The sequence below is a fragment of the Setaria italica genome, chromosome V (assembly GCF_000263155.2).
Source record: "Setaria italica strain Yugu1 chromosome V, Setaria_italica_v2.0, whole genome shotgun sequence".
Lineage (NCBI taxonomy): Eukaryota > Viridiplantae > Streptophyta > Magnoliopsida > Poales > Poaceae > Setaria > Setaria italica.
This window is the reverse complement of record NC_028454.1, coordinates 3309807-3336268: the sequence shown is the minus strand read 5'-3', so window position 1 is coordinate 3336268 and position 26462 is coordinate 3309807. Positions and strand designations below refer to the sequence as shown.

The 26462-nt window shown below is 46.6% G+C and overlaps 3 protein-coding genes across 3 annotated transcripts; 1 reads left to right on the top strand and 2 right to left on the bottom strand.

The window, feature by feature from the left end:
- Positions 1–7160: 7160 nt before the first annotated feature.
- Positions 7161–8087, bottom strand: LOC101760836 (germin-like protein 1-1). The gene is made up of 2 exons (XM_004967592.4): positions 7911–8087; positions 7161–7815 (listed from the first exon to the last, which is right to left on the bottom strand). The coding sequence occupies exons 1-2, from the start codon at positions 8029–8031 to the stop codon at positions 7280–7282; spliced, it is 657 nt and encodes a 218-aa protein (XP_004967649.1). The 5' UTR covers positions 8032–8087; the 3' UTR covers positions 7161–7279.
- Positions 8088–16318: 8231 nt separating this feature from the next.
- LOC101760420 (peptidyl-prolyl cis-trans isomerase CYP20-3, chloroplastic) lies at positions 16319–20523 on the top strand. Its single transcript, XM_004967591.3, has 6 exons — positions 16319–16612; positions 16693–16837; positions 16934–17022; positions 18574–18628; positions 19052–19137; positions 20113–20523. The coding sequence occupies exons 1-6, from the start codon at positions 16415–16417 to the stop codon at positions 20266–20268; spliced, it is 729 nt and encodes a 242-aa protein (XP_004967648.1). The 5' UTR covers positions 16319–16414; the 3' UTR covers positions 20269–20523.
- A 1571-nt stretch (positions 20524–22094) lies between these two features.
- LOC101760019 (bromodomain adjacent to zinc finger domain protein 2B-like) lies at positions 22095–24852 on the bottom strand. Its single transcript, XM_004967590.2, has 2 exons — positions 23752–24852; positions 22095–22797 (listed from the first exon to the last, which is right to left on the bottom strand). Exons 1-2 carry the CDS (start codon positions 24560–24562, stop codon positions 22712–22714), a joined length of 897 nt encoding a protein of 298 aa, XP_004967647.1. The 5' UTR covers positions 24563–24852; the 3' UTR covers positions 22095–22711.
- Between the last annotated feature and the right edge of the window lie 1610 nt (positions 24853–26462).

The following is a 26462-nucleotide window of genomic DNA, read 5'->3' as shown; positions in this document are numbered from 1 at the left end:
CAGATCGAGCATCTGTTGGCTGGCTCCGACTCGTTGTGTGGCGGGCACGGCGTCGGACCGTAACGAACTCGGCTCCGACTCCTCTTCGGTTACCATGGCCTGAAGAAACGCGGGAACTTATTTTAATCGGAAGGGAAAGCGTTAAACTGGAGCAGTCTAAAAAAATTCATGGAGCAGCAAGTCGATTGGTACTCAGCTCTTCTAGAACGCAAACATCTGAAGTTAGAATGATGCAACATTTAGCGTCTCCGTGCTTCTGAATTTTGCAGGGGCGAGCGCCAGAAATCTGTTGAGCACAATTTGAGTTCAGAGAGCACCCGTCTGCATAGTGTCTGCTTCATGTTTATGTTCTGAACCAAGCATCGGCGATTCGGCGTGCTAGTCCATCAACCCGATTTTTAGAAGCTATTGTATTTAAAATTATTTAAAAATTAAACTCTTAACTAATAATCAAAATTGTTTACCTACTACTCTCTTATTTTTCCAATACTTCAACATAATACTCATATACCTATCTTTATCCAGTTGTGATTGATTTTTAATTAATAATTACTCTATGCACTTTTTCATCCATATTCATACTTTTTCCATTTTGTATCACACCTCCAATCCTCCATACATTATGTTTAGCATACAAATCAATGTTTTTCATTGATTCCGTACGTATATGTATAAATGGTCTAAATGGTGGCACTCATCATGTGTATATACTTTAGCTTAGTATTTTTATATTAACAATGGCATAAATAGATAATTTAGAATCATATATTAGTTTACTTTTTGACATTTCTGTATGATGCACATGAAGATAATTAGATTAAGATTTAGATGTTTACTTTAGGTTATTTTTAATAACGACATACGTGGGTAACATAGATAAAATTTTAGAATAACATTTTAAGTTATGTTTTATAATGATGTGTATCAGTAAATTGGATGAAGATTATGAGGTTACTTTAGATTATGTTTTATAATAGTTGAGCTCGGTAATTTAGATATAGGTTTAGAGCTTATTTTTGAATATTTTCACAATGACAGTGATGGGAAAGTTTTTAGAAAATATAATAGATCAATAATGGCTATGATTATTAGAGTTTATAGGATTGGCGTTTGATGTTTTTAATTTTTATGAGAATTTCTCTCTTTTTTCTAGCTGGTCTCGTAGGAACTAATGCGGAGTCTCTAGTAGAAAAAGAAATGAGACTACATTGCTACAAAACTATTACCATAGCCTAACTCTCGTATTTTAAATATTAGAACACAATACTTATGTAGATATATACTCTATATCTTCGTCCAATTGTGATAGATTTTAGTTAGTAATTACTCTATAATATTTTCATCCATATTTATAATCTTTAACTTTTCACTTTGGATCGCAGGTATGCACTTGAATTTGTTTAATGAACCCTAAGTTTGAGATACAACTTTAGCATAGAAATCTATATGCCCATCACTTTATATCCTTATAAATGGTGACACACATCATGCATATAGACGTTAATTATTATATTGTATACCAATAGTGCAAGATATAGACAATTTTGAATCATATATTATTGTATATTTTTAATTAAGGTTATTTAATTCAGACGTAGGATTACCTCATGTTATTTTTAATAATAGCATGTGTGGGTAATATAGATGCAAATTTAAGGGGTTACTTTAAGTTTTTTAATTTTTAAGTAATAGTGGTAGGCAATTCAGTTGCAAATTAGGAGGTTATTTTAAATATTGTTTATAATGGCATAAGTGGGTAATTTTGATGAATATTAGGGAGTTACTTTAGTTTATTTTATATAATGGCAGAGGTGGGTAATTTATATATAGAATTAGGGGTTAATTTAGACTATTTTCATAATGGCATAGGTGGGAAATTTTTTAGAAAACATAATAGATTTAATGGCTATGATGATTTGAATCTATCGATCGATGGTCGGATGTTTTGCTTTTTTGTGAGAATTTATAGGATTTCTCTCTTTTTCTAGAGTGTCCACCTAGGAATCCTAGGTGGCTTCACCTAAAGGCTTCAAAAGGAGCCTCCAATTAGTAATAGTAAGATAGTTGACACAAGTGTGAAAAACAGAAGTTATATGCTAGTTGCCCAAATTGCACAAAACTCCATAGATTCATCAAGGATACACAAAATCGCACAAATTTACACAATTTTAGGTGTAAATTACATAACTTATATGCAAGTTGGCAGAACGCACAATTGCCCAGGTTCACGAAGAACACACAAATTGCACAATAACATAGGTGTGATATTATTGTGGAACCACTTACAATCACCAACTTTGTGGAACCTTATAAAGCAAAGTTTTGAAAACTATGAGCAAACTAGAACATGTACAAATAGACATTGTTCTATATTTCGCCTCTACACTTGATCTAGACATCACCTATTACTTTTTCTCCATCATACTAGATTTCCTCTAACAAAGGTGCAATAGCTAGACGTCGGCCTTTTGACATCTAAAAGCTTCAACTGGCATCACAATAGCCTTTAATATTTAGGTGACTATTTTTCTTTGCAGCACGAAATCAAAAGTTACTTCCTTCAAGCCAAATTTCCAATTGCACGACTCCTTGTCCCTAAGATAGCGAAACTCACATCTAATTAGAGTTCATCTTATTCTGCTCACTGCTCCGATGCGCCATTCCCGCCACAGGGCACCTTAGATCTACAGACCAATGCCTTAGTCTCTGCAATAGGAGCGTGTCGCCTTCCCTTTATGGTTATTGCAATGTATGGCATGTCCAAAATCAAGGATATACCTGTTGCTCTATCCTACAACTGATATGCATTGACGCTCGTTATTGACACACTTTTAGTGCCATTTAACTAGTGTTTTCAGGCATATTCTTATACTAACCCGCCACTTGGCATATGAAATAACCCCATATTTGCATATATGTATTGTTTTGGACCATATTGTAAAATTATAGAAAATATGACATAATTGAAGGGTTTTTCTACAAGTTTGAACTGGGCCTGGACTTTAGATATTGGAAGGTCCAAACACGAACATTGAATTGTAGGCCCGCAGGAGGAGCTGAAACTTGCACGGGCCATATCTTTCTCATCCGAACTCCGATTGCGGCAAATTTACAAGAAAAATTGCATGGCTCGACAAGATCTACAACTTTTATAAGAAGCGCTCAGGTATTGGAGGCCAATAGAGGGTGTGCTGATCGGCCCAGAGGGGTCTAGGCTGATCGTCCTAGCCCGTTTCTAGCCCTGATCGCGTCGTGCCCTTTCACCAGGAGGTTGCTCACGATGTTCCTAGGGTTATTTTACAGAAACTTAGCTTTGAAGGCACCCCAACCGACGTCGTCAACTATAAATACCTAAGACATCTAACAAGAAGGAGAATCCCGACGAGTTTAGACCTAGCCGCCGCCACAAGAGAAGAAATAGGGATTAGATCTGATCAAGAGCTTCGTTGTCGAAGGGGACCTCCAGAGGAGGGAGGAAACCCCTAGGCCAATCAGCCTAGGGTGGCTCAGGACGATCGGCCTGAGTCCCTCGCCTCCCCCCTCCCCCCCCCGCGCGTCTTCGTCTTCGGTCAGGGTGTTCTCCAGGTGCTCCTTACCCCCTTTATTCGTCAATATGTGTAAGATCATGGGGTAAAGCCTCTATTCATCCCTATGACATCTGGCCCGAATTTGGATTGCCAAGTAGTGGCCCATGAGCGCAGATGCACATGTTTAGTACCACATTGCTAGTTGAGCAAGGGTGGAGCTAACTTATAAGCCTTTGTCTATTAGCCATAGCACATTCGGGTTAACCCTTTATACGAAGTGAGGATGAAAGTGTAAGTAGGGTGCTATGTGTACACATGCCTGCCCCTCAGAAGGGCTGGGCGGTGCGGCTTTGAAAGACGGGGTGTTACAAATGGTATCAGAGCTGACCCTCGCGGTTGTGCGTACGGGTCAGTGTGCAGGCATATGGTGCATGGCGCATGTGGGCTCTGGATAGGACACACGGCATGGCATATGACGCCGGCACTGGATGTATGGTCGTGCGCTAAGAGGTAATGTTCCTGGACATTTGCCCGTGTGTGGATGAGTTGAACCAACGAGGACGTCAGGTTCTTTGAGGGGGGTGTATGTGATATCCGACCCAAATTTGGATGGCCCAGTAGTGGCCCATGAGTGCAGGTGCGCATGTTTAGTACCACATTGCTAGTTGAGCAAGGGTGGAGTCAACTTATAAGCCTTTGTCACTAGCCATAGCACATTTGGGTTGACCCTTTACACGAAGTGAGGATGAAAGTGTAAGCAGGGTGCTATGTATATACATACCCGCCCCTCGAAAGGGCTGGGCGGTGCAGCTTTGGAGGATGGGGTGTTACAAACCCTAGGGTTGATATGGTCCTTGATATGTGACTGCTACATATTCTTTATGCCCATTAATGCATCATGGTCTATGTCCTTGCAATGATTCGTTTACATATGTGAAATCTCTATCCTGTACAACATATGTTCTCATTAGAGTTTCTGGTAATCGTGGTGATTAGCTTAACTTTGCGGATGCTTCGATATAGTGCGTGTGAGTGAGGTGATCGATTATCCCTACGTAGTGACAGCATGCAGTGGGGAAAAGATCGAGCGAGCATGTAACCGCTGTGATAACTAGTGAGGGCAGCATCCATCTATGTAATAGATGCATATTCTTGTGAACTTAGATCCTAGGGAGGGAATGCTTATACCTATCTCTATCTCCTATCTTGTGTCAACCTTTGCTATATTGTCTCAATCTTTGTTATTAGTTTAGTTTGTCTCTCTACAGAATACATACACTCAATTTCGTTAGCAAGATTGGTATAAAGTGAGAGCCAGCAATCCACTTGTTCCACGGATTGATAAACCTTGGGGGAATACACTAAGGGAAAAGCTACAACTGATTCGTGCGCTTGCGGTTCACGAATTGACGCGCTAATTGCCGTCAACGATATGCGGGCCACACTTACTAGTAGTGTTATATAATATTATAATAAATTTTAAGTGGCGCAGAATCTATCCAAGCTTGCTGGTAGCGCTAAGTCATATTTTTCGATCGATTACATGTTTGACTTCTAGAGGATTACTTTTCCTTTTCATTTTACCTCTCTCTTTTTCTCTTTATACTTATATGTGGGACCCTGTCAGTTTGTGATGTTTTTGCATACCTTATTTCATGACAAAACTACAGTGTAACCATTAGTGACTTTTTTGTTTGGCCTCGAAGGTAAAATTTATGACGTTTTCTAATTTTGTCAATAAATTTGTCAAGTTGCAATGTTTTATGACGTTGAAAATTTTCGTTATTAGTAACCAAATTTCTTGTAGTGTAATTAATACTCAATTGTGCCTTTTCTATCCATCAATCATCTTTCCTTCCCACCTATCATGTAGACACTTGCATGGGTGGAGTGGCACAACATCTAGTATCCATCAGATAGGACTATCAGGGTCTCTAATCCCATTTGCTCTTGTAGCTTTTGTATGTGTGTATTTCCTAATAAAGTGCTTTCTCCATTGGTGTTCTTTCCGATCTCAATGCATTTCACCACTCCACCAGGAATTCCCTATGCCCTTACCATACTCCAGCTTGATAGTTTCTACCGTCTATCCAAGGTTGAGCCGTAGATTTGATGATGGACTTGAAAAGACACCTATAGACTCTTTACAATGCCCAATCATTTTGGATAACGCTTGCATTATCAGTACCGCGGCTGTTGGCACATAGTTTTCTGATGTTCCAATCCAAAATTTGGTAGTCTCTAGTATCGTCCATACATCTATAGGTCCACCAGAAGGTTTGGACAGTTCTAGATATAGGGTTGGACACCGAGACGTGTCAGACATCGAGACTACGGTGCAGGACGGCGTAATCTACGTGGCAAGATAGGAACTAGTTGAGGATTAGAAACTACTCGTAGCAATTAGAGTAGAACTCACTAGTTAAATCTGACTAGTATTCTTGTAAATAACCGACCTGTAACCCTGCTCCCGATAATATAAGGCAAGGCATGGACCCCCTCCAAAGCAATAAAATACAACCAACACACAGGATGTAGGATATTACGCAATCTAGCGGCCCGAACCTGTCTAAATCATGTGTTCGAGTTCACCTTCGAGTTCCTAATCTCAGCGAGCCCCACGCACTAAACACTACCTCGGGCACCCCCCTCGATAGGTTGCCGGGTCTAAACACCGACATCTAGTGCATTGGTTTTTGGTTGAAGCCATATCTTGCATGAAATCATATTTCTTCCTCTCTTACTTCTCTCTCGTTTAATATAGCATCACATCACCTAATAATCCTCGATGGTAACAATTAATGTTATAGACATCATTCTAGTTGGAGCATCATCAGGTTTAGGGTTTATGATCATATGACACCCTTGATGAAATGGTGTGGGAGCGCAAAAAAAAGCACGCAAGCACGATATAGATCAGGGGCAGAGCTACCCTATCGGCAGGGTGGGGCGGCCGCCCTAGCTACCAGCCATTGAGCATTAGTAGCCCTCTCCTCTCCATTGAAACATCGAATCAGGCTGCCTCTGCAAGCAGATCGGAGGTGAAGAAGAAGTCTGTTGCTGCTGGAAGATTGGGAATAAAAAGAGGCAAAGAGGTAGACTTGGTGGGCCAAACTAAATCATGTGAAGAATGACCTAGTGCCAGGAGCGAAGGTATAAAAATGAAAAATTAGTGATTAGGTTCAAATTTTCACCATATATGTACCCTCCGAAACTTGATTCTATGCACCCACAAGGCAAGCGTACCGCAGCTCTACAGAGCCCAACTCTCGCCCAAAGATGTACAAGCAAGCCGCAGCGCCATAGAGATCGATCCCCCATTCTTTGGCGTCATGAACTTCGTGGTGGAGCCCCTTCCATATGGTTCCATCTGAGGCTCACGCTCCTCTTTTCTTAAATTCCCTTCATTACTTCTTGCGTGATTGCTCTCTATATCAGTGTAGCTCAATTCCCTTCGATGCTTATTGATCTGCTCATTTTACTATATTTCTTTAAGGTGTAGCGCGCCAAAGTCAACAATATTTTTTGGTGCTCAACCTCAAATGTGTAGCTAAAGTCAATTAGTGTATGCCGTTTTGTTCTCCGCCCCAGCTAAAATTTTCAGCTGGCGCCGCCACTGATATAGATAATAGATTTTCTGTAAAACACTGAAACCTCGTGATGAGATCACTAGCGCTCATGAGTCATGATACATATCCTGCAGTCTGGACGATTTATTTAGAAATCCACTAAGGCAGACGGCCGAAGGCAGTCTACTTGGGCCCAAACCTGCCCTTGATGGCGGCCACCTTCCCGTTGCCGATCCTGAAGGCCTTGGCCAGGACGTCGGTGGACACGGGTGGCGTGGCGCCGAAGAGCGTCATGGCGATGGCCTGAGTCCCCTGGAGCTGGCTGTTGAAGGCGGAGACGACCGCGGCGGCGCAGTTCCCCCTATTCTGCTGGAAGTGCACGAGCCCCCTGGGGAAGACGAAGATGTCCCCCTTGTTGACGGTCTTGGTGAAGAGCTTGTTGGCGGTGGTGATGAAGCCGACCTCGAGCGTGCCCTCGAGGACGAAGATGATCTCGGTGGCGCGCGGGTGCGTGTGCGGCGGGTTCTGGCCGCCGGGGGCGAAGTCGATGCGCGCCAGGGAGACGCCCAGCGTGTTCACGCCCGGGAAGGTCTCCACGTTGGCCGCCGTCACCATCGACCCCGCAGGGTTTTTGGTGTTGCCGGGGTACCTCAGACCCGGGAAGAAGAAGTCGTCCGCCGTCACGTTCGCCTTGCACGTGAACCCGTTGATCTTGATCGCTGCACGCACAGATCAGCAGCTAGTTAGTTCTTCCTGCGGCAAGAAGAGCGCAGCAAGGGCCAGGAAGCTTGACAGAGATGAATAGATGGCTCACGGGAGGCGCGGTCAGCGACACAGACGTCCTGGAGATGGTCAGGGTCGCCGGCGATGGTCGGGGCGGCGAGCACCAGCACGACGGCGCAGGCCGCGGCAACGTAGAGGTGGATCCTTGCCATGATCGGCCGGCCGGAGCTCAGGAGCTGGACGATGCTACCAGCAGATTGCTATCAGCAGGTGGCGATGAGTGATGGAAATGAGCAGAGAGGAGGGGTCCGTACTTATAGTAGGGCGGGAGATTAGCGAGCCTAATCGGTCGCTAAGACAGGCGCTTTGCACAGGGCCACGTCGAAACCCCAAGGGCGGCGTCCGAGATGGGATATAACTATGGCCAAGCTGGTAACATGAATCGGCACATGAGTCCAAGCGTCCACCGTCTGTGTCCCAATCGATCGATCCGTCACTACAAGTTATGACATAGATGATCATGTTCGACGCCTGGATCGCACGAGCATATGGCCGTGACGCACTCCTGGTTCTCGCGTCTCGAAGTCCTGACGGCGTTGGCGGATGCGGCAAAGCGGCATCACGCCATCGCCCAGCGGCCAGCACCCAGCGCCCAGCGGCATCAGGGATCAGGCCATCAGGACATCTGTGCATCACGCATAAATAGGAGGCCAGGGCACCAATTCATACATCATCTATTGTTTTTTATCACTTATTTATTGGATATATATTGATGAGCGCACGTGTACATGAGTTAATAATCTAATGTTCCAACTTTGCAAGCGGTAAGGCATGTCTTCTGCATGAGTTAAAGAATGCTACTTTCAAAGTGAAGATTTTGCGGCGGTCCAAGAGTCTGAAGCTATGTCCCAGAAGCTGGCTTACTCTCAAGTCCCGATCCATTAATTTTTCAATACTTTTTGCAGCAAAGATGAGATCAATAGCGACGGCAATGAAGCGGCAGCGGCCGGTCAATGACCGCTCGAGGTCTATCTTTTCATTCCTTTGCTACTGTCACCCAAGTAGGGAGAAGAATATGGTTCTTTCCCCTCGGTTCCAGGCTGATCCGGAGGACTCCGATCTTGCTGATGCTGCAATCGAAGGTAAACTGGCGGTGCAGTGGTGCACCGGTCAGGGGCTCAGGGGAACAGCCGCCGGTCTTCTTATGAAGCTGACCAGTGACCGGCGAGGTGGCGATAATAAAATGTTGTTATCATGCTAAAGGTAGTAACATTCAAATGCGGTAGTTTTCTTTGACATAAGAATTTTGAAACAAAGAGAGCTGCTGATTATCTTAAAAATAAGAATAAGCCTAGACTAGTACAACAACGGAGTAACAACAAAGCTACAAAGGTAACTCCCAACAGATACCGGAACTCAACTCAACTCAAAATAAAACAAACTCTGTGGCCAGTCAGATTGAAACTTCGACACAAGCCGAACAATGCTAACGCTTGAGTACCGACCACCACACCGCACCACCACAACCTGGGAAAAAAAATCCAATGGGTAGCCCTCATCGCCAGTGTCATCGTCCCCGACGATGTCCCAAGTCGAACCAGCCGCTACCACACAGGACTGGTCGCCGCAGTCCGCTGCAAGCCGTGTAGCTACCACGACTCCTCCACCATGCCTCCATCATCCTTAGGTCACACACAGTCGTCGATCTCCCAAACCACGGCCTTGTGTCTGTAGAAGTCAAAAGAGGAGCACCCTGCACTGCACCGAAAAGGCCACGCTATGCAGGACCCAACGTCGAAACACCATTGCAGCACCATACACACCAAATGACCAAAACACCGTACCGGATCCTGGCCCACCAAGGCAACTTGAACACGTGTGGGCCTCACCACATCCACCGCCTCACACCACTCCTCAGAACCATCACCTTAAAGCGAATGGGAGCCTCACCGCTTCCGCCGTTGGATTCCACTCCAAGGATCCTGATGAGGACATCACCATGATGGATATGCACGAGTTTTGGCCTTCTCCAAGTTACAAGTCGTCACCAACTTGTTCTTCACGTTCGGTTCGGATTCAGCCGACCACCCTAAACAGAAACGGCGATATCTCCTTCATACAACATCGAAACGAAGCGTTCTTTGATGCATTGGAAAGAAGACGACGAAGGCTTTCATTTGGTTCTGGTCATAGCTCTAGAAATGTTGTGGATCATTCTGTGCACAACAAGGTGCTGCATCACCAGTTTTGGGCCACGTTGGCCTTGTGTCATGTCAGGCCTTAAGCCCATGTTGTGGGCGCCCCCCCAGTCGCCCCCAACCTTAGCTCACCCCTTTTTCATATAAACTCAGTAGTTGCCGCCATAGAAACTCGGGTTTTATTTAATCTAGTTTTCCATTGATAAATTGAGATTGATTTATTGTAACTATGGCAACAAGTCCTTTTATTGTGGTCCAGGACCCTTGTTCTTGTTCTTCTCAGCTGTATTGATTAGTCCTTTCGAATTAAGAACTTGAACCTCTTATTTCAGATCTATTTCATATACATCTGCAATTTCTGATTGCGTGTTTATACTTTCTTGCTTGTGTTCTTCGATTGGCTTGCAGGGAAAGCCTTCTTGGTGAGGTCAATCGAGTTGTGCTTGGTTGATAATCAACGGAGCAGCAGTGTAGTGGTTGCAGGGGTTCGAATCATGTCTGATTAGAAGCTCGGATTGTCAACGTCAAGTTCTCCACCAATCAAATTATCCATACCTATCGGAAGATCGGGCCAGTGCTACATCAAGTGGTATTAGGATTCCAGGTTACCTGTGAGGTATATTATCATGTTCCCCTTTAGATTCATCTCATTTTCATTACCTATAGTCCACGAAAAGCCCAAAAAAATATACACTTTCCGCTATCCTATCGCTTTTTTAGCCTTTGCAATTTCGTTTCAGATTTGCTTTGTTGAGTTTGTGTACGTGGTAGAGTCTTGTTGCTGGTTTAATGTGTTTGTGGTCGTAGTTTAATCGCCCATCGCTGTTTTTGTTTCCACCGCTATCCATCCACCTTTACCCATACAACAAGTTGAGCCATCACATTACTTGACTTACCCCGCTAGCCGCCTTGTGTGAATTCTTGCCGCGCAAACCCTAGATAGGTTGCAAGCCGCCTTGTGCTTTCACCTTGCATCACAGCCCTTCTTGATTCATCTGGCGATACCTATTGCTGCATATACCAGGGAAACTTTGCCCTTGGTTGTTTGCTGAGACGCTTTGCTCAGCCGTGATCGGTGTTGGGAGGATAGGGAAGCTTTGCCCTAGCCGCCGCCAATGTGCGTGCCTTGTTTTCGCTTCCAAAAAACTCTGATTCAGACTTGCTTTACTGTCAGGGGTGACATGGTGCCACCGTGCTACTCCAATAACTTCACCTCCACCTTGCCGCCGTCAGAATCTCAGCTGCACCATGTGCGCAGATGCAAAGCTTCTAGAGAAAATGCTCATCACCTTCGCGAAACATATCAAACGTCGACAGAGGAGGGGGTGTGCAAGAACACAAAAACAATGCAGACAACGCCTTCAAAGAGGGGAACAGCACCCAAAGGCGTCGCCATTGTCGTAATCAGGTAAACCGATTAATGCATTCCCCAGCGTTTGCGCGTAGCCCATCTCACACACAGTTGAACGCCGATAGCAACGTCACTCACCGGCATTGATCCTCCTCATCGCGGGCTGGTGTCTAGACCCACACCGCACACCACCGCATAGCTCGTGCCAACACGACACCACGTGAGCGGCCCCCCGCGCCGCCACGGCACCACCATGGTCTTGTGGCCTTTGAGCCATCGCACCTCCTCACGTGCACGGCCTCTAGCCGCACATCCTTGCCGGCGCCACCAAACCTCCTTGCGTCGCACTGGGCGTCACCACGGCCTCCTCACACCACGCCAGACCCGCTGCCGCGCGATGTCCACGCGCTTCGCCAGGTCGCTACCGCGTGGCTTCCTTGCCGACCCACGCGCACGAGCACCGGCACGCCTTGCCGATCTCCACATACCGGCTACCGGGACTGCTTGCAGGTTAGGGCCTAGGAACGCCGAAACCGGCCTCACCGCTGGATCTCCCACCCCTGAGCCAGCGCCACCATTGCCAGTTGCCGAGCCCGCTCACTGCTACCGTAGGGCTGGCCTGCTGCTCCTCCACGCCGCTGAGTCCGCAACCGTGCTCAGCAGTTGTCGGTGCACCTCTGCGCCTACCCACGACCGCCGCAGGCCGCGGCTTCTTTGTTCCCACGCGAGGCCATCGCAGGGCCCGCGCGCCGCCTTCCACGACCGCCCAGCCACCGCTGAGCCACAGGCCCACCTCCACGCCCGCAGCCGCTAGGCCTCCTCCTCGCTCTGTGTCGTTCGAGCGCCGCCATTGTGGCCCCATAGATCCAGTGTCGCGTGCCTCTGTGCCGCCTATTGCTCGCGTCGCTACCTGTGGGCCACCTCATCACCTCGCGCCGCTGCACGATGGCCTCCACACCCTCTCGCGCCCGCCACCTGGGCGCCTCCTTGCTCCGCACTCCACCAAGCTAGGCTGCTCCGAGCACACCAAGCTGCTACCACCGCGGAGGCCCAAGTGTCCAGATTTGAACGCTGGCACGCCGATCCGTCCTCCCCTAGCATGGATCTGGCCCGCCATGCCACTGGCTACTCCATCCACCAGAAGACGCGATCATGGGACTGCTCTTCCTCATGAGGCTTGGCGGCGAAGGGCCCCGCTGCCACCATCCTCACGGTCACACGGGCTTCCGACGGTACGCTTAGGCGGCGACGAGGGGAGGGGAGGGTGTTAAAATATGATCCAAACTCTAGTCTAGTACTAGTTGTGTTACCGGATTTGATTCCTAGTCTATTAGAAAATCTACTCTAGAGATAGAGTTCTACTCCCACGTGAGTTATGTTCCACCCCTATATATATGTAAGTCCTATGTAGACCGCAGAGTAAGACATCTTAGATGAGCCATGTATCATTGCTGCTTGTAAATTCTCCTCAATAGTGATTGTTTTCCGTGATTTTTTCCCGTAAGGGTTTTTTATGTAAAAATTGTATCTCGTGTTCGATCTTGTAATCCATTTGCTCTGATACCACTTGTTAGCAAATAATGCGAAAACAAGATCGAACATGAGACATGATTTTTACGTGGAAAACCTTAGCAAGAAAAAATCACGGCTCCAGACAACGATCTTCACTATAATGAAAGAGTTACAATGCAGGGAATACAATGAGCTATCTTGCTCTTCCCGTGCCGGTTACAAGATGTATATATAGGGCGAACTAAACTGACTACAGTCAAATACGAAATTAAATCCGCTAATCACATAATCCGAACCGTGACCCTTCAGACGTCCACGTTAGAAATTCGGATGGTGCGAGGTGGGTGGGTGGCGGTGAGGACATACCCAGGGAACGAAGCTGCTGACGTCCACGTTAGAAATTCGGATGGTGCGAGGTAGGTGGGTGGCGGTGAGGATATACCCAGGGAATAAAGCTGCTGACTATGTTTTGGTCTTGCAGCAGCAGCATGATGTTCAGACTGAGATTTTTTCCGAGATAGATGGAAGAAGGGAAAAAAAGAAATAAAACGCGTTATGTACTGGCGTTTACCGGTCCAAGTGGCTAATAAAATTGGTTCGTGGCTTCACCAACCGAAGCTCCCAACGTCAGTGATGTCCGGATGAGGTGGTTGCCAACTTGAACAAGACTATGACTAACAGTTCAGATCCAGCGGCAAAATTGGGAGCTATACTACTTACGATGCTGTAATCATCAACCGGATCGATGCGTTATCTATTCGGCCGTCGCCATCAGGCACCTGCTGGCTGCTTGCCACCATGCGCTGTGACGAGGCCGCGGCGTCTCAACGCGCGTCATTTCCTTGTCCGAGACCGAGACACTCGCCACCAGCGTTTCGTCTTGCGGTGCGCTCTCGCCTCGTTGGCTTCATCGGCGACCTGGCGCCCTGTTTCCTTTCGTGCCATCGCCATGGGAGTTTTGCCATTGTTTCGAACCGTGGTACACAGTTCCCCTGTTTGGGTGATTTAAAAAAAAATTCACCTGTAAATACATCAGTATGGGATCACGTAGGGAAAAAAAATATATATCGTCTGAAGCATGCGCATCGGCATCTCTCGTGCTTCTTTCCGAGAGATCAACGATGTTTTGTTTCCCAGGCAGACTACCTTTCCGCATACTGCTTCTTCCTCTCCACTTCCCTCCAACTCTATCTCTCCCCGTGCTACACTACTGGCAGTCAATACCGATTCAAAGAACTCAATCACCGTGAAAAAACAATCTATGTCCATCTAGTTCTCATCATACCAATTACAGAGTGGGGCCGCACTTTTTTTTTGCACAAGGGCCTCAAATTCTTAGGTACGGGCCTATTAAACATCTGTAATTCGATGTGCACTAGAAACCCCCCGTATCTATTCCCGCGTGTAATTTGTTGTTTGGATAGAAACAAACTCTGCAGCTCAGCATCTGATATGCTTCTGAATTGAAATGGACAGCACAGGCAAGATAGATATGGGCACAAGGAAAAACCGACAGCAATGCAAGGATCGTGTGATTCTCCATTGCTGCTGCTGCTAGAAATTCGCGTACCGTTGTCTGCTGCTACTTGTTGAATATGATTGTGTGCCAGGGAAGAAAATTTGAACTGCAAAAGGGGGAAAAGAGAAAACAAAAGCAAAGAAGGCCGCCGCTCGCCGGAGGACGACGACGCACCGCAGCTTCCAATGCTGGCCCGCTGCTGGACGCTGCAAGTGACATGAGATCGACAGCCCGATGTGCTAGCTGTCTCCATGCGGCCTCGCCGACAGTGGCTGCACGGGATCGACGCCCTGACATGCTCGGCGACCTCGTCGTTGCCGCCATTGCGGCGTGGCCTGACGAGCCACACTGCTTACACGCTGCAATGACTCTTCACTCGTGAAGCAAACTACAAGCTCTGACGCTGCCGCCTTAGCCTTCTCCTTCTCACGGGCCGATCCGATGTGGATCCATGCCGGCAGCGGTGTGGATCGAGGCCGCCGACACGAATCGGGGCCGTAGCTGCATCGATGGTGCAATTTGAGGTGGGAAATGGAGATCCAGGTAGAGGGAGCCAGGGAGGAGGGGGAAGAGACGGAACTAGGTCCATGGACAAAAGGAGGGTGAAGCAGACGGACGAGCAGAGGATGAGGAAGCCCGACTTCCTTCGTATTTTCAGCGAGTGTCTATCGGTCACCCGGGTGTGATAGAGTTCCTCATCACCCGATTTTTCTACCATCTCTGTTGTGCTTCTTCTGCCCGCCACCCCCGCGTGCCTCCACCTGTCCGACATGAGCGAGTCCTGCCCCTCTGCCGCCACCTCCCACCGCCACCGCCATCATCGTTGTTCCCCTTGCTCTAGCACCGCTCAACCGCCGTCCACCACCGCCCTGCCGGTGGCGTCCCCGCGCTCGCCACCTCCGCCGGGCTGGCCTACCGCCGCCAACCTCCCTTCTAGGACCGCTGATGAGCACCCACCCCGGAAACCTCAAATCCCTAACCCCGGCGTCCTAATCTCGCCGAAATTTAGCCGGAATTGGAGAAGAGCATGCAGATGGGGAGGAAGATAAATTCAGGTGATGGGAAGCTCTAAAACATCCGGTGACGGTTAGCTTTTCCCTATTTTTGTGTCGCCTGCCGAGATGATTATTTTTTTCCGTGTGTAAGGACCGAATACCAATGTAGACCTATTTATTTTACAGCCATCCAAGCGGGTTTTTTAATCCGATTGGAAATTATTTAGGCTGGTATTTTACACTGGTTTTTTAAGCAAAACCGGACTTCCAAACAGCTCCTTAGGTTGGTTTAGTTGGAATGCGGAACAGCTAGGGTTTTGCATGCTTGGGCGCCCTGACAAAGCATCTGAGTTGGGTACTTGAATGGCAAGTTTAATCAAGGTTCGAAGGGGAGCAGACAAATGGAATCGAAATTGCATGCGTGTTGGCGTTAACAAACTTGGAGATATCAACTCTGTAATTCAGACGGTGCGAGAAGAGTAATTTTATGGACCTTAAACCACAAATAACTTTTGGCTGTGTTTAACTAACCTGTCAAGCTATGGCCAGCCAAATATTAAGCCAAGCTTCTGGTTGGAATTTAGTCGAGGGCTGGCAGTACGGTATGTATATGCAATAATGCAAGGGGTTCTCATTTTGTTGTTTCGACCAAATCTTGCCAGTGCAGTGTGTGCGGTTCTTGCAGCAAGTCACACGCAGACGCTTTCACTCCCAACGAAGAAGACGAACAGAGGAGGAACGGACCGGATCAATGGAGGATCATATGCTGGGCCAACAGTTATTGGGCTGGAGCCTCACTCCGTAGGAAACAGGCTTTTGCAGCCCAAGCGCAAACAAGTCAGACCACCGCGGACGGCACAAGCCCAATCCACCAACGTGACGAAATGGCACTCGACCACGGGATACCGCGAGGCCTCTCTGAGACTTCCCCATTCGTGCGCACACCGCCCGACGGCGCCCGCCGCCCCGCCCTCTCCAAATCTCCGACCCCAATCCGATAAGCCAAAGCCAAACCCCACCATGGCGTGCATGCCGGCCGTTTCCGCCCCCTCCGCGCTCGCGCCGGCTCCGACCGGCACCCGTCTCGGCTACTCAACGTGGACGCGGCGCGGCGCGCTCGCCCTCCGCCCCGCCCGCGCTCTCCCCGCTCTGAGGCTCGGCCTCGGCGGCCACCGCAGCTCCCGCAGCGCCGTCGTCGTCCGCGCCGCCGCCGCAGAGGCACGTGCCGGTTACGGGCGCCTACCCGCACTCCCCGAGCCACGAGCGTGTTCTGACGAGCTTTCGGTGTTCCTCTGCAGGGGGCCGTGGAGCTGCAGGCCAAGGTGACCAACAAGTGCTTCTTCGACGTGGAGGTCGGCGGGGAGCCCCTGGGCCGCATCGTCATCGGGCTCTTCGGGGAGGTCGTCCCCATGACAGTGGAAAACTTCCGCGCCCTCTGCACTGGTGCGTACGCTGCGAATCGAACTCAAACCAGCACCAGTCGCAGTAGCTTTAAGAATCGAATTCACCCAGCATTGCTGCTCGTTTTGTTGGGGGCAGGTGAGAAAGGGTACGGCTACAAGGGCTGCTCCTTCCACCGGATCATCAAGGACTTCATGATCCAGGGTGGGGACTTCCAGGAAAACAATGTAAGCAAATTTACCGATCTGCATTTTGCCTCAATTGCTACTGCAGAAGTTATGGGGGTTGCTTATCAGTCGATCTGGTTGGGTGCTTGCTTATCAGTTTGTCTAGCATTTGTCAGTCAATTTACTTGTAGGTTCCACTGTGGTTTCAGTAGATTTTTTTTCACGGAACTTTCAAATTAGACTTTAGTTACTGCTTTCAGTTAAACTGTTAAGATTGGAATCAAAGAAGTCCTAAAAATGTTGCTGCAGAAAAATTCCTGGCATTTGTACAATTTTTCTCCCCTTTTCCATTGAGAACAACTCAGCTATTTTGCTACATATAACTAAAGAGGAGAGCAGAATTTGAGGTTCCTATTCAATGTAGCAAGTCATTGCTCAAGTTAGAATGTTATAGCCGTGCCCCTGCCATGCCCGAAAGAAGAATAAAAATCAGTTCTGACATTTTTGTTTGCCAAGCGGGATCCTGTTTAGTTCGACCAGAGAGACTTATATTGCACCTATTGATTGGTATAGTTGCTACAAGTCTCCAAATGGTTGGGTTCCATGCCTTGCTTTAAAAAAATGGTTTTCTGTTATCTGAACTAATATACCATTTTAGGATGAGTATGACCATTAAATGGCCATCAATGAGACACAAGTTTATTGGCATATGGGTCCAAGATATACCTGTAGTTCCAGCACATCGAGTCCTCCACAACCATGACATTCACTGAGCATGCTTGGATGTGATTTATATTGTGTCCATGGGCAGGCCTGTGTAATATTGAGCATTAGACGCAATACCTACAGAGGATTACCATTCTGTACTAAAAATGCACTTTGAAGGGGCGCCCAACTATCCGCATCGCAATTCGCACCATCCAACATGTATTCTCTTGTGTTGAGAGTAGTTGAAAACCATTTTGCATAATATGGTGCAATGTACCTCCCTTTATGCAGTTTTTAAATTCTCTTTCCATCATTCACCTTAGTTCATCATTATACATCCATTGGGGTTTCCCTGCAAAATTGTTCCAGTGAAGGTATCTCATTAGATAAGCTTTGATTTCCTTTTCTTTTTAGTAGTAAATTTCTTATAAGCTAGCAAGGGCTTGAACAGAACTTGGAAATGCAGATTGGTGTATCTCATAACGCAGAATTGATAGCTGGGTCCAAAGTTGGGCAAAGTACATTTAGTTTGCAAAATTTAATTTGAGTTTATGATTAATGAGAAGTAAAAACATGAATATTGAAGGTGAAGACCCAACTTCTCTGCTCTTTGTTAATGTGAAAACAATTCATTATGCTGATGACGGGTGGGTCGGTAATCACCTTATGGGTTTGCAAATGTGTTCTGCTCTTTTCTGGAACAATGGAAGCTACCACTGTCAGCCTTTTAGTTAAGGAGAGCACTATACTTTTCAAAGAATTTACAACCAAATTGTCAAAGAGTTAGAAAAGGCATCCCATGAAAACCAAACAAATTTCACCCTGGTCTTGTCAGGAAAATCAATGATGCTTCGTTAGTGCACTTGTTTCTGTCATAAGCTAAACTATTGCTGGTGACCGCAGGGTACTGGTGGGAGAAGTATTTATGGTGAAAGCTTTGACGATGAAAACTTTACATGTAAGTGACTCCATACTGTTCAAGTGAGCCTTCTACTTGATTACCTTGCACTGTTGCATTTTCATTTTGATACTGCTATTAATTCTGTTCTTATTAAGATAGATTTTTTTGTGAACTTTCTCTAGCTTTTCATCACTAACCCTATGGCTTTTATCATTGTGAGAATAAGTAGACTTCGCATGCTTTGGCAATCCTTCTCACATGGTCAGATTTTTGCTTTTTAAATAGACAGCACAAGGAGGGATGACAAATCCTCTTCAACACACAAATTCAAATAGTGCAGACAAGGGCTTATAGGACACTGACTCTCAATGAATGTTTGCTAAATTGCTAAATGTGGGGGTGTTTGGTACCAGTTTGCTAGTTCTTAAATTGAGAGTCTCTTTTCTTAAATTGAGAGTCTCTTTTCTTACCTTTTTTCAGTGAAGCATGTTGGCCCTGGTGTACTAAGCATGGCAAATGCTGGCCCTGACACAAACGGAAGTCAGTTTTTCATTTGCACCGTGAAGGTAAGGCATTCATGATCTCTAACAATAAATTAATTCTTTTTCCTCAATATTGTCCCTTCTGGAACACCTTAAATTTTGCAGCATAAAGCATCTGTTTTAAGTAATGATTCATGTTCAAATATATATGTTGATCAATAGATGTTACATTGATACAGTCTTAAAGATGTAGGGGAACAAGTGATATGTTTCTATACCTACTTAGAGTTCTTTGATATATCTGTTACTTCAGGCACTTCAGAAAAGTTATATACACCCTTAAGAACTATCTGTTTGTCTCAAAAAAGGGGGAGGGAGGAGTTCCATTCAATGCTGCCTGTTTACATAGAATCAAAATTCCTAGAACAGCTCATGATATATACCACATCCTAGAGGAGGTTTCATTCAAAACTGCCTGTTTACATAGAATCAAACTTCCTAGAGCAATGATGTATCCCATATCCTAGAGCGAAACAATTTGAACACAAATTTCCACTGCTTCCTTTTTGGAAGGTACTCTGAATTAATATGACATCACTCATTTCTATTGTTCAAATTGTAGAATGTTTTCTTCAGACAAAATTGTAAAATATAGTGTCTCTGTTCTGTTTGGACCTTGGGCCAACGTTGAGTTGTTTGGCCAGTTTTTTTTTTTTGAAATGGTCAGTCCTACCTTTTACACTCGCACATATCCCCCCATCCCCACGTGCGGGGTAATTTTCTGTATAAAAGTTTATTCATATGCTTTGGTTTATTATATTTCATAAGTCAGCACCAGACATTTTCAACTCAATTACATTGATTGGGATTGTTAGTTATGTATGAGCAAGACAAGATACAAGGGAGCATATATACATCTAGATGTGGTAGGATAATATATCAAGAATAAACTATCCCCAATCCAAACATACCCTTGGACTCCTCATGTTTGTTTTCTCCGTCAAGAACCTGCCATTGAGGTTTAATTGGCTCACACTCAAATAATGGAATGCTTCTCAGACACCGTGGTTGGACAACCGTCACGTCGTGTTTGGACATGTCTTGGAGGGAATGGACGTGGTGAAGCAGCTTGAATCTCAAGAAACCAGTAGATCTGATAGTCCCAAGCAGCCCTGCCGAATCGTGAATTGTGGCGAGTTGCACTTGGACGGCTGAGCAAGGTCAATAGCTCAGTTTTTTTTTTTTTGTTTAAATCAACACATCCTCCTTTTCTTCTGCGGAAACTTGAGCCTTCTGGTAGGGGGCTACTTGATTTCCGTTCAGGTAGTCAACTTTAGGAAACTCTTGAGGTCTTTGTTTTTGCGAGCGATGTTGTTTCGTGCGAAACATAGAAAAGTGTAAAGACGAAATGATATGTTGCTGCGTTCTTATTTTAGCGAAATCCTATTGATGAGTTACTATTGTTGTCCACTGAAACTCGAAGTCTTCGCTTGCATTGGAGCATCAGCGCTCATTTGGTCGCACCATTCGAGTTGAAAGTGCAAAGCTGGAAGCTCTGTCATTGGGTTATGTGGGTACGTGTGATGATGAACCTTTCATCGGAGATGTGGACAAATATTACGATTTAATAGCAATTAGCAATAGACAGATGTTACGATTTAGTGAGGAAAATAGGTAATTTGGTCCTTAAAATTCACATCGAGGATTAACTTCATCTCTCAACTTTCAGATTGACCAATTTAATCCCTCAACATTTGTTTTTGATCAAACTCATCATTGTGCTGATACGTGGCTCCATATTATCATGAAACTAATATGAAAAGTACTTTTTACCCTTATCTATTTTCTCTATTCATTTTTCATCTTTAGAATTACAATAATGTATGATCCAAAATAAATATAAGGATACATAAGTTTGTTGACGGAGGACGGTATAGTGTACCACTAGTATGTGAGCATACATTGATTTTAGAGCATGCGTGTACACATTAAGTTGTATATATACCAAACAAGTATGAGTAAATATTTGTTTAAGTATTTGCCTATCAAATTTGTATGAGCACATGAAGGAATTTAAAGAGTATGAGTAGGTACACTTTTTACAAACCATATTTTGTGTTAATTTAAACAACATATTGTTGTGTGCATGTATTAAGAGAGTATGAGCACATACATGTTTGACCTACATGAGCCAAGGGCAAAAGGGACTTTTTGCATTAGTCTTATGCAAACATAGAGCACTACTTCAGCACAAGGATGAGTTTGACCTAAAAATAAAAGTTAAGGGACTAAATTTGCCAATCTAAAAGTTGAGGGATGAATTTGACCCTTGCAATGTTGCAAATTGCGGGCTATAGAATTTAGTGAAGTGCTCCTAAAAAAGCTATAGACATTATAGCACAGTTATAGCAGAAGCTATGACCTTTAGCTATATGCAAAAAAAACAAGATTTAGACTTAAACATTATTAATTTCATGAATCTCGGCTCATGTTTCCTAAGAATACGGAGGCATAAGTGCAAACATGAGTAAATAAGTCACAACTCACATGATAAGTCATAAATCATAACTCGTAGGTCATAAATCACAAGTATATAAGTTCATAGCTCAATCATAGCGGTGTTAGCAGTGCTATGCTATTGAATTTAGCAGGACTTTTTCACGCTTTAGCAGAGTTAGCGGCATTAGGGTAATATTTGCAATATCATCGCGGCATTTGTCTCAAAAAATTATAGCAGCGCTATAGCAAGCTATTTACAATATTGAACTCTTGTGCAAAGTTCAGGACCAAATTACCTATTTCGCCATTTAGTAATGAGTTGGCCAGAGTCCCGTAAAAAAGATGGGGGATGAGTAAGTACCAGATAAGGTGTGGTCAGCCTTCTTTGTCTTCATGTCAGACAAGTTAGCATCAGCGCTTGCATTTCACGCCAGATAAACCACACAATCCTCAGGTGAAGCGGTGAACACGTGCATTTCTGATCGAAGAAAAAGGTAGAGGAAAGAGCTCGAGCTGCTACAGCTACATGACAAGCATCCTTCTAGAAAACCATTTTTGCATGAATCTGTTATCTCCTTTTCTAGTGTACTACTAGAACACATGGATGAAGAACACCTGTAAAGCTGTTGGGTCCGCCTTGCTCCCCACAGACCAAACAACAGACATCATCCATGACCAAAAAAAAAAAAACACTTGTTCTGTTTTCTTCACCTGCATTATCGCTCTTACTATACTCGTACAACAACCAGGCAATGCAAAACACACACACACACACGGTCCACGGCGCTGCACGTGTCACCCTGCGCGAACCAAACCATATGCATGCTAGTCCTATAGCTTTCGATTTTCTGTTTTTTTTTTCCCAATGGATAGGAATGCTGATCCTAGCTATAATCACACACAATTGATGACGCATTTGTACATTGGAGCACTGGAACACGAAAACTTTGGCAGAAGCATTGTTTCGTTTTTTTTTTGTTTTTCCCTGATGATGATGAGATTCGAAGACTACGTATGTTACTGTTTGAAATGACGGGGGTTTCTATCTTGGAGGTATGCACGCATTGGCCGGAGGAACAGCTTGAATGGGTGAGTTGTTGATCCGCCGTTGCCGCTTGGAAGTTGGAACTCGGACACATATAGTAGTGTAGTACTGCCTTCAGGAGCCGAGGCGAGAGGCGGACGCGAGCGCCACGGCCTGCGCCCACACCTTGAGCCGCGCCTTCACGTCCTTGGGGTCGTCCCCTGTCCGTCCCACAACGACACCAACACCACGTCAGTACCATATGAAATGAAACCACGCACAGGGAGATTTATGGAGCGAAAAAAACACCGGGAACGCTTTGCGACAAAGCAAAGCGCTCGGCCGATTCGGTCCAATCATGCGCTCGCTAATGGTGCTACGCCCCGCGACATGATCATCGGTGATTCGTGGCGGTAAAGGGACCGTGAAACCCGCGTCCATTGCTATCGCGGCGGACCCCCAAAAAGCTCACGCCTTGATGACCCTGAAAACAGAGGGAAGCGGACGTGGCGAGCAGACGATCGGGTGAGCAGGGAGCAGAGCACCAAGCCGTGGGGGCCCGGCGCGGGGTGGGGTCGTGGGGAGCATGAAAGAGGCTCCACGATGTCTCGCTCGGCTCGTCGGCATCCGGAACTCCAGAGTCCAACCACCTCGGCTGGTCGCCACGAGTTGCGCGAGCCCAATTCCCGGCCACAAAAGCAAACACAGGCGTGCGCCACGGATGGGTTCCCTCCCTGTAGTACCATGTACATGCTCTCCATACTTTTGGGTGATTGGACAGGTGAACAACACGACACTTGGCGCGTGCGCCGACTGCTTCGTTCAATTCGAGTGTGTGCACTGCACTGCCTGGTAAGGCAGGGCAACCCCCGGCGGCCGTGGAACGCGATTCCGTGAGGTGACGTGCGTGCAATGCATGCAGGTTCTGTCCCTTGCTGCCAGATGGACGCGCGCGCGGCGAGGGTGAGGTGAGCGATCCGATCGTCGGCGGCTCGACCGGCCGGACCTACGGAGCTCGCGTACGGACAAACCGTTCGGAGCACCCGTCGACAACAAAAGCAAAACCAACCGATGCTGGTCGCTTGCTTCGATCTAAGAATTCTTTTCGCTTCAAAGCTTACGTTTGCAGTAGTAAATAATGGCAATGATTGGGGACGGGTTCGGTGGGTCGTTACCGGGGCTGGAGATGCGCCAGCTGCCCGAGGCCGGCGAGTTGCCGCCGCTGCTGGCGGTGTCGACGCCGGAGAGCGCGTGGGAGGGGATCTCCACGGTCCAGTCGCAGGGGAGGTCCAGCCCCAGGTCCCGGCACGCGCGGACCTCCTCCATGTCCATCGCCACGCCGCCGCCACGGAACGAGGCGGGGGAGCCGCCCCCGCCGCCGAGGACCACCACCGGCACCGCCGCCTCCTGCAGCTGCCGCCGCTGCTTCCGCATCCGCCACGCGCGCTCCAGCCACACCTCCCGCGCCATCCGCTCGCGCCGCTGCCACGGCCGCCTCCCGCCGCGCCCGCCCTCGGGCGGCCACCGCGCCTCCGTCTCGCTCGCGTACTCCTTATTGCCGCCGCTCGGACCGGGCCACCACGGCGGCGACGACCGCGCCCCCGCCGCCTGCGCGCCGCGGTCGGGCGTGCCGGGGAGCGACGCCGACGACGGGGCCGCCTGCAGCCCGTCGTAGGGGGGCCACGGATGGTGCGCGCCGCCGCCGTACGTCGCGCCGTTGATGTCCGACCGCACCTCGAACTCGTCGTCGTCGTCCGCCTCCTCCTCTTCATCCTCGCCGTCTCCGCCGTCCTCGTCGTCGGCGTCGCCGCCGTCGGAGCCCTCCATGGACAGGCGGGACAGGCGCTTGCTCATGTCCCACTCATCCTCCTCGTCCTCATCTTCCTCCTCCTCCTCCTCCGCGATGAAGTTGTCATCGTCGTCATCGTGGCCGATGACGTCTCGGAGGGTCGGGGGAGGCGAGGTTTCTGTCAACGGGGACGCCATTCCGATTGGAGCAAGCTGTGATGGAGCTGGAGATCGAAGAGGTTGGTTGAGGCTGGGCAAGCAGCTAGAGAGCCAACAAGAGGGTGAAGTCGCTGATCAGAAAACGAAGACTTGCGGCCGCAAAGCGACTCGAACCGAAACGTTTGTTTGCTTGCTGCAAGCTAGATGGTGGAGGGAAGCAACTGAGAGCATATGCGATGTTCCCAAGGCAAATGGCCGATGGGTCTTATATATTTGCCGGATATCCGAATGGACTCAAGAACAGCTCCTCCTCAGCCTTCACGGTCAAGGATTAATTACCTCCCGTGCGCGTAACAAAGTATTGTAGGTTGCCATAAAAACACAAAAGTATTGTAAGTTTGTTAATCCAATAAAAATGCACGGTAAGTATTGTAAGTTTGTTAATCCTAAGAAAAAAAATTGCACGGTAAATTTGTAACTCGCCTTTGGGATTTCCGGAGTGGTAGTGTATTGCAACTTGCAAGGGTAACGATCAGATGTTACCACACGAATTGACGAAGGGTACGGCACACCGCAGGACCGCACGCATATACTACATTATTGGAAATTCTGGATCAGGGGATGATTGTCAAATAAATCCCTTGACGAGTAGTTTTCATTAGTACGACCTCTAGATTTTTCAAGCGCCCGTGGAAATTCTAGCTTTTGGTTACGCACAAACCCATGGTATACAACAAATTGTGCATGAATGAATGATCGATGGAGCATCACAAGTATTAAAAAATTAAAGGGGAAAGAAGCAAACGGATTTGTACCATATATACAAGTCATTGCGTTTACGGCCTCACTTTAAATGTATGAGAGTATCGAGTAAATCTTGCCATGTCCTTTTTTTCACACACGCACATGTTCTAAAAAAATCAGCTGGGTACTCGTGGCGCACTCGGCAGCACAAAGCTAGCTCAAATTAAGCTAATAACCCAAGTTTTTGTTTCTTCTACAGCTTGCCGTTAAGGCATCAACCACACATGCCCGCCATATTAATTCTAAAAAGTTTGCACAGACGACACATATGCTAACATCTGTTAAGTACCCCTCTGAACAGGGTAAAGTAAAACCCGACGTCTCTTTTGTCGTTACTGCACGAGTGCAAACAAATTGCTTCTGGAAACAGCCAAAGTATTTCCTTACACCGCAGGAAATAAGGATAGTAAAGCCCCAGAAAGGCTAACTCAGACGTCATGACTCATGAACTCTCTTTCCCTGCTTCTAAAAAAATATTTTGATTCAATTTACCCATTAAACTATGCCATTTAGTTCAACTTATCCCATAACACAATTTGTCATTTTTATTTCTCCATACACAAGCTGAATTTTAATTTGAGACTTGGAAGGGTGCTAGTGGACATCATAATCTATATTAAAAAAATATGTTATGGATTTTTGTCATTAATTTTATATAATTTTGTACTCAAGGATAAATTTTATTATTAAATATCCTACCCTATCAAAATAATAAAAAAATTATGATATATTTTTCTAAAATATCTTCTATCATCTTGCAAAATTTGAACTTAAGAATCCACTTGTGCATGGAGAATAAAAAAACAAATTGCGTTAAGAGGGTAAATTGAACCAAATGACATAGTTTAAGGGTAAATTGAACCAATAAATACTTTAGAGAGTTATTCAGACTTTGGTTATACTTGAGGAAGTAATTTGAATTTTGTTTAAAAAAAATCCCAGAGATTATTAAGAGAACTTGATTAAAATACCGGTCTCGATAAGGATTGGCGAAGAAGTAACAGAAGTACAGAACCCCTGCAGCGCATAGTACGTGCGGGCCGCGTTGAGGCTGAGAGCGGGGCCGGCTGTCGCCGCCGACGTGGCCCGGCGACGGGCGCGCCAAGCGGGCAGGCGTCCCTGTCGGAGGCCGGCA

Coding starts and splice junctions, on each gene's coding strand:
- LOC101760836 (XM_004967592.4), bottom strand. CDS start 8,031: ATGGCAAGGATCCACCTCTACGTTGCCGCGGCCTGCGCCGTCGTGCTG. Junction 7,816..7,910: donor TGTCGCTGACCGCGCCTCCC/GTGAGCCATCTA, acceptor CTGTGCGTGCAG/CGATCAAGATCAACGGGTTC.
- LOC101760019 (XM_004967590.2), bottom strand. CDS start 24,562: ATGGCGTCCCCGTTGACAGAAACCTCGCCTCCCCCGACCCTCCGAGAC. Junction 22,798..23,751: donor CTGGCGCATCTCCAGCCCCG/GTAACGACCCAC, acceptor TGGGACGGACAG/GGGACGACCCCAAGGACGTG.
- LOC101760420 (XM_004967591.3), top strand. CDS start 16,415: ATGGCGTGCATGCCGGCCGTTTCCGCCCCCTCCGCGCTCGCGCCGGCT. Junction 16,613..16,692: donor TCCGCGCCGCCGCCGCAGAG/GCACGTGCCGGT, acceptor GTTCCTCTGCAG/GGGGCCGTGGAGCTGCAGGC. Junction 16,838..16,933: donor CTTCCGCGCCCTCTGCACTG/GTGCGTACGCTG, acceptor TGTTGGGGGCAG/GTGAGAAAGGGTACGGCTAC.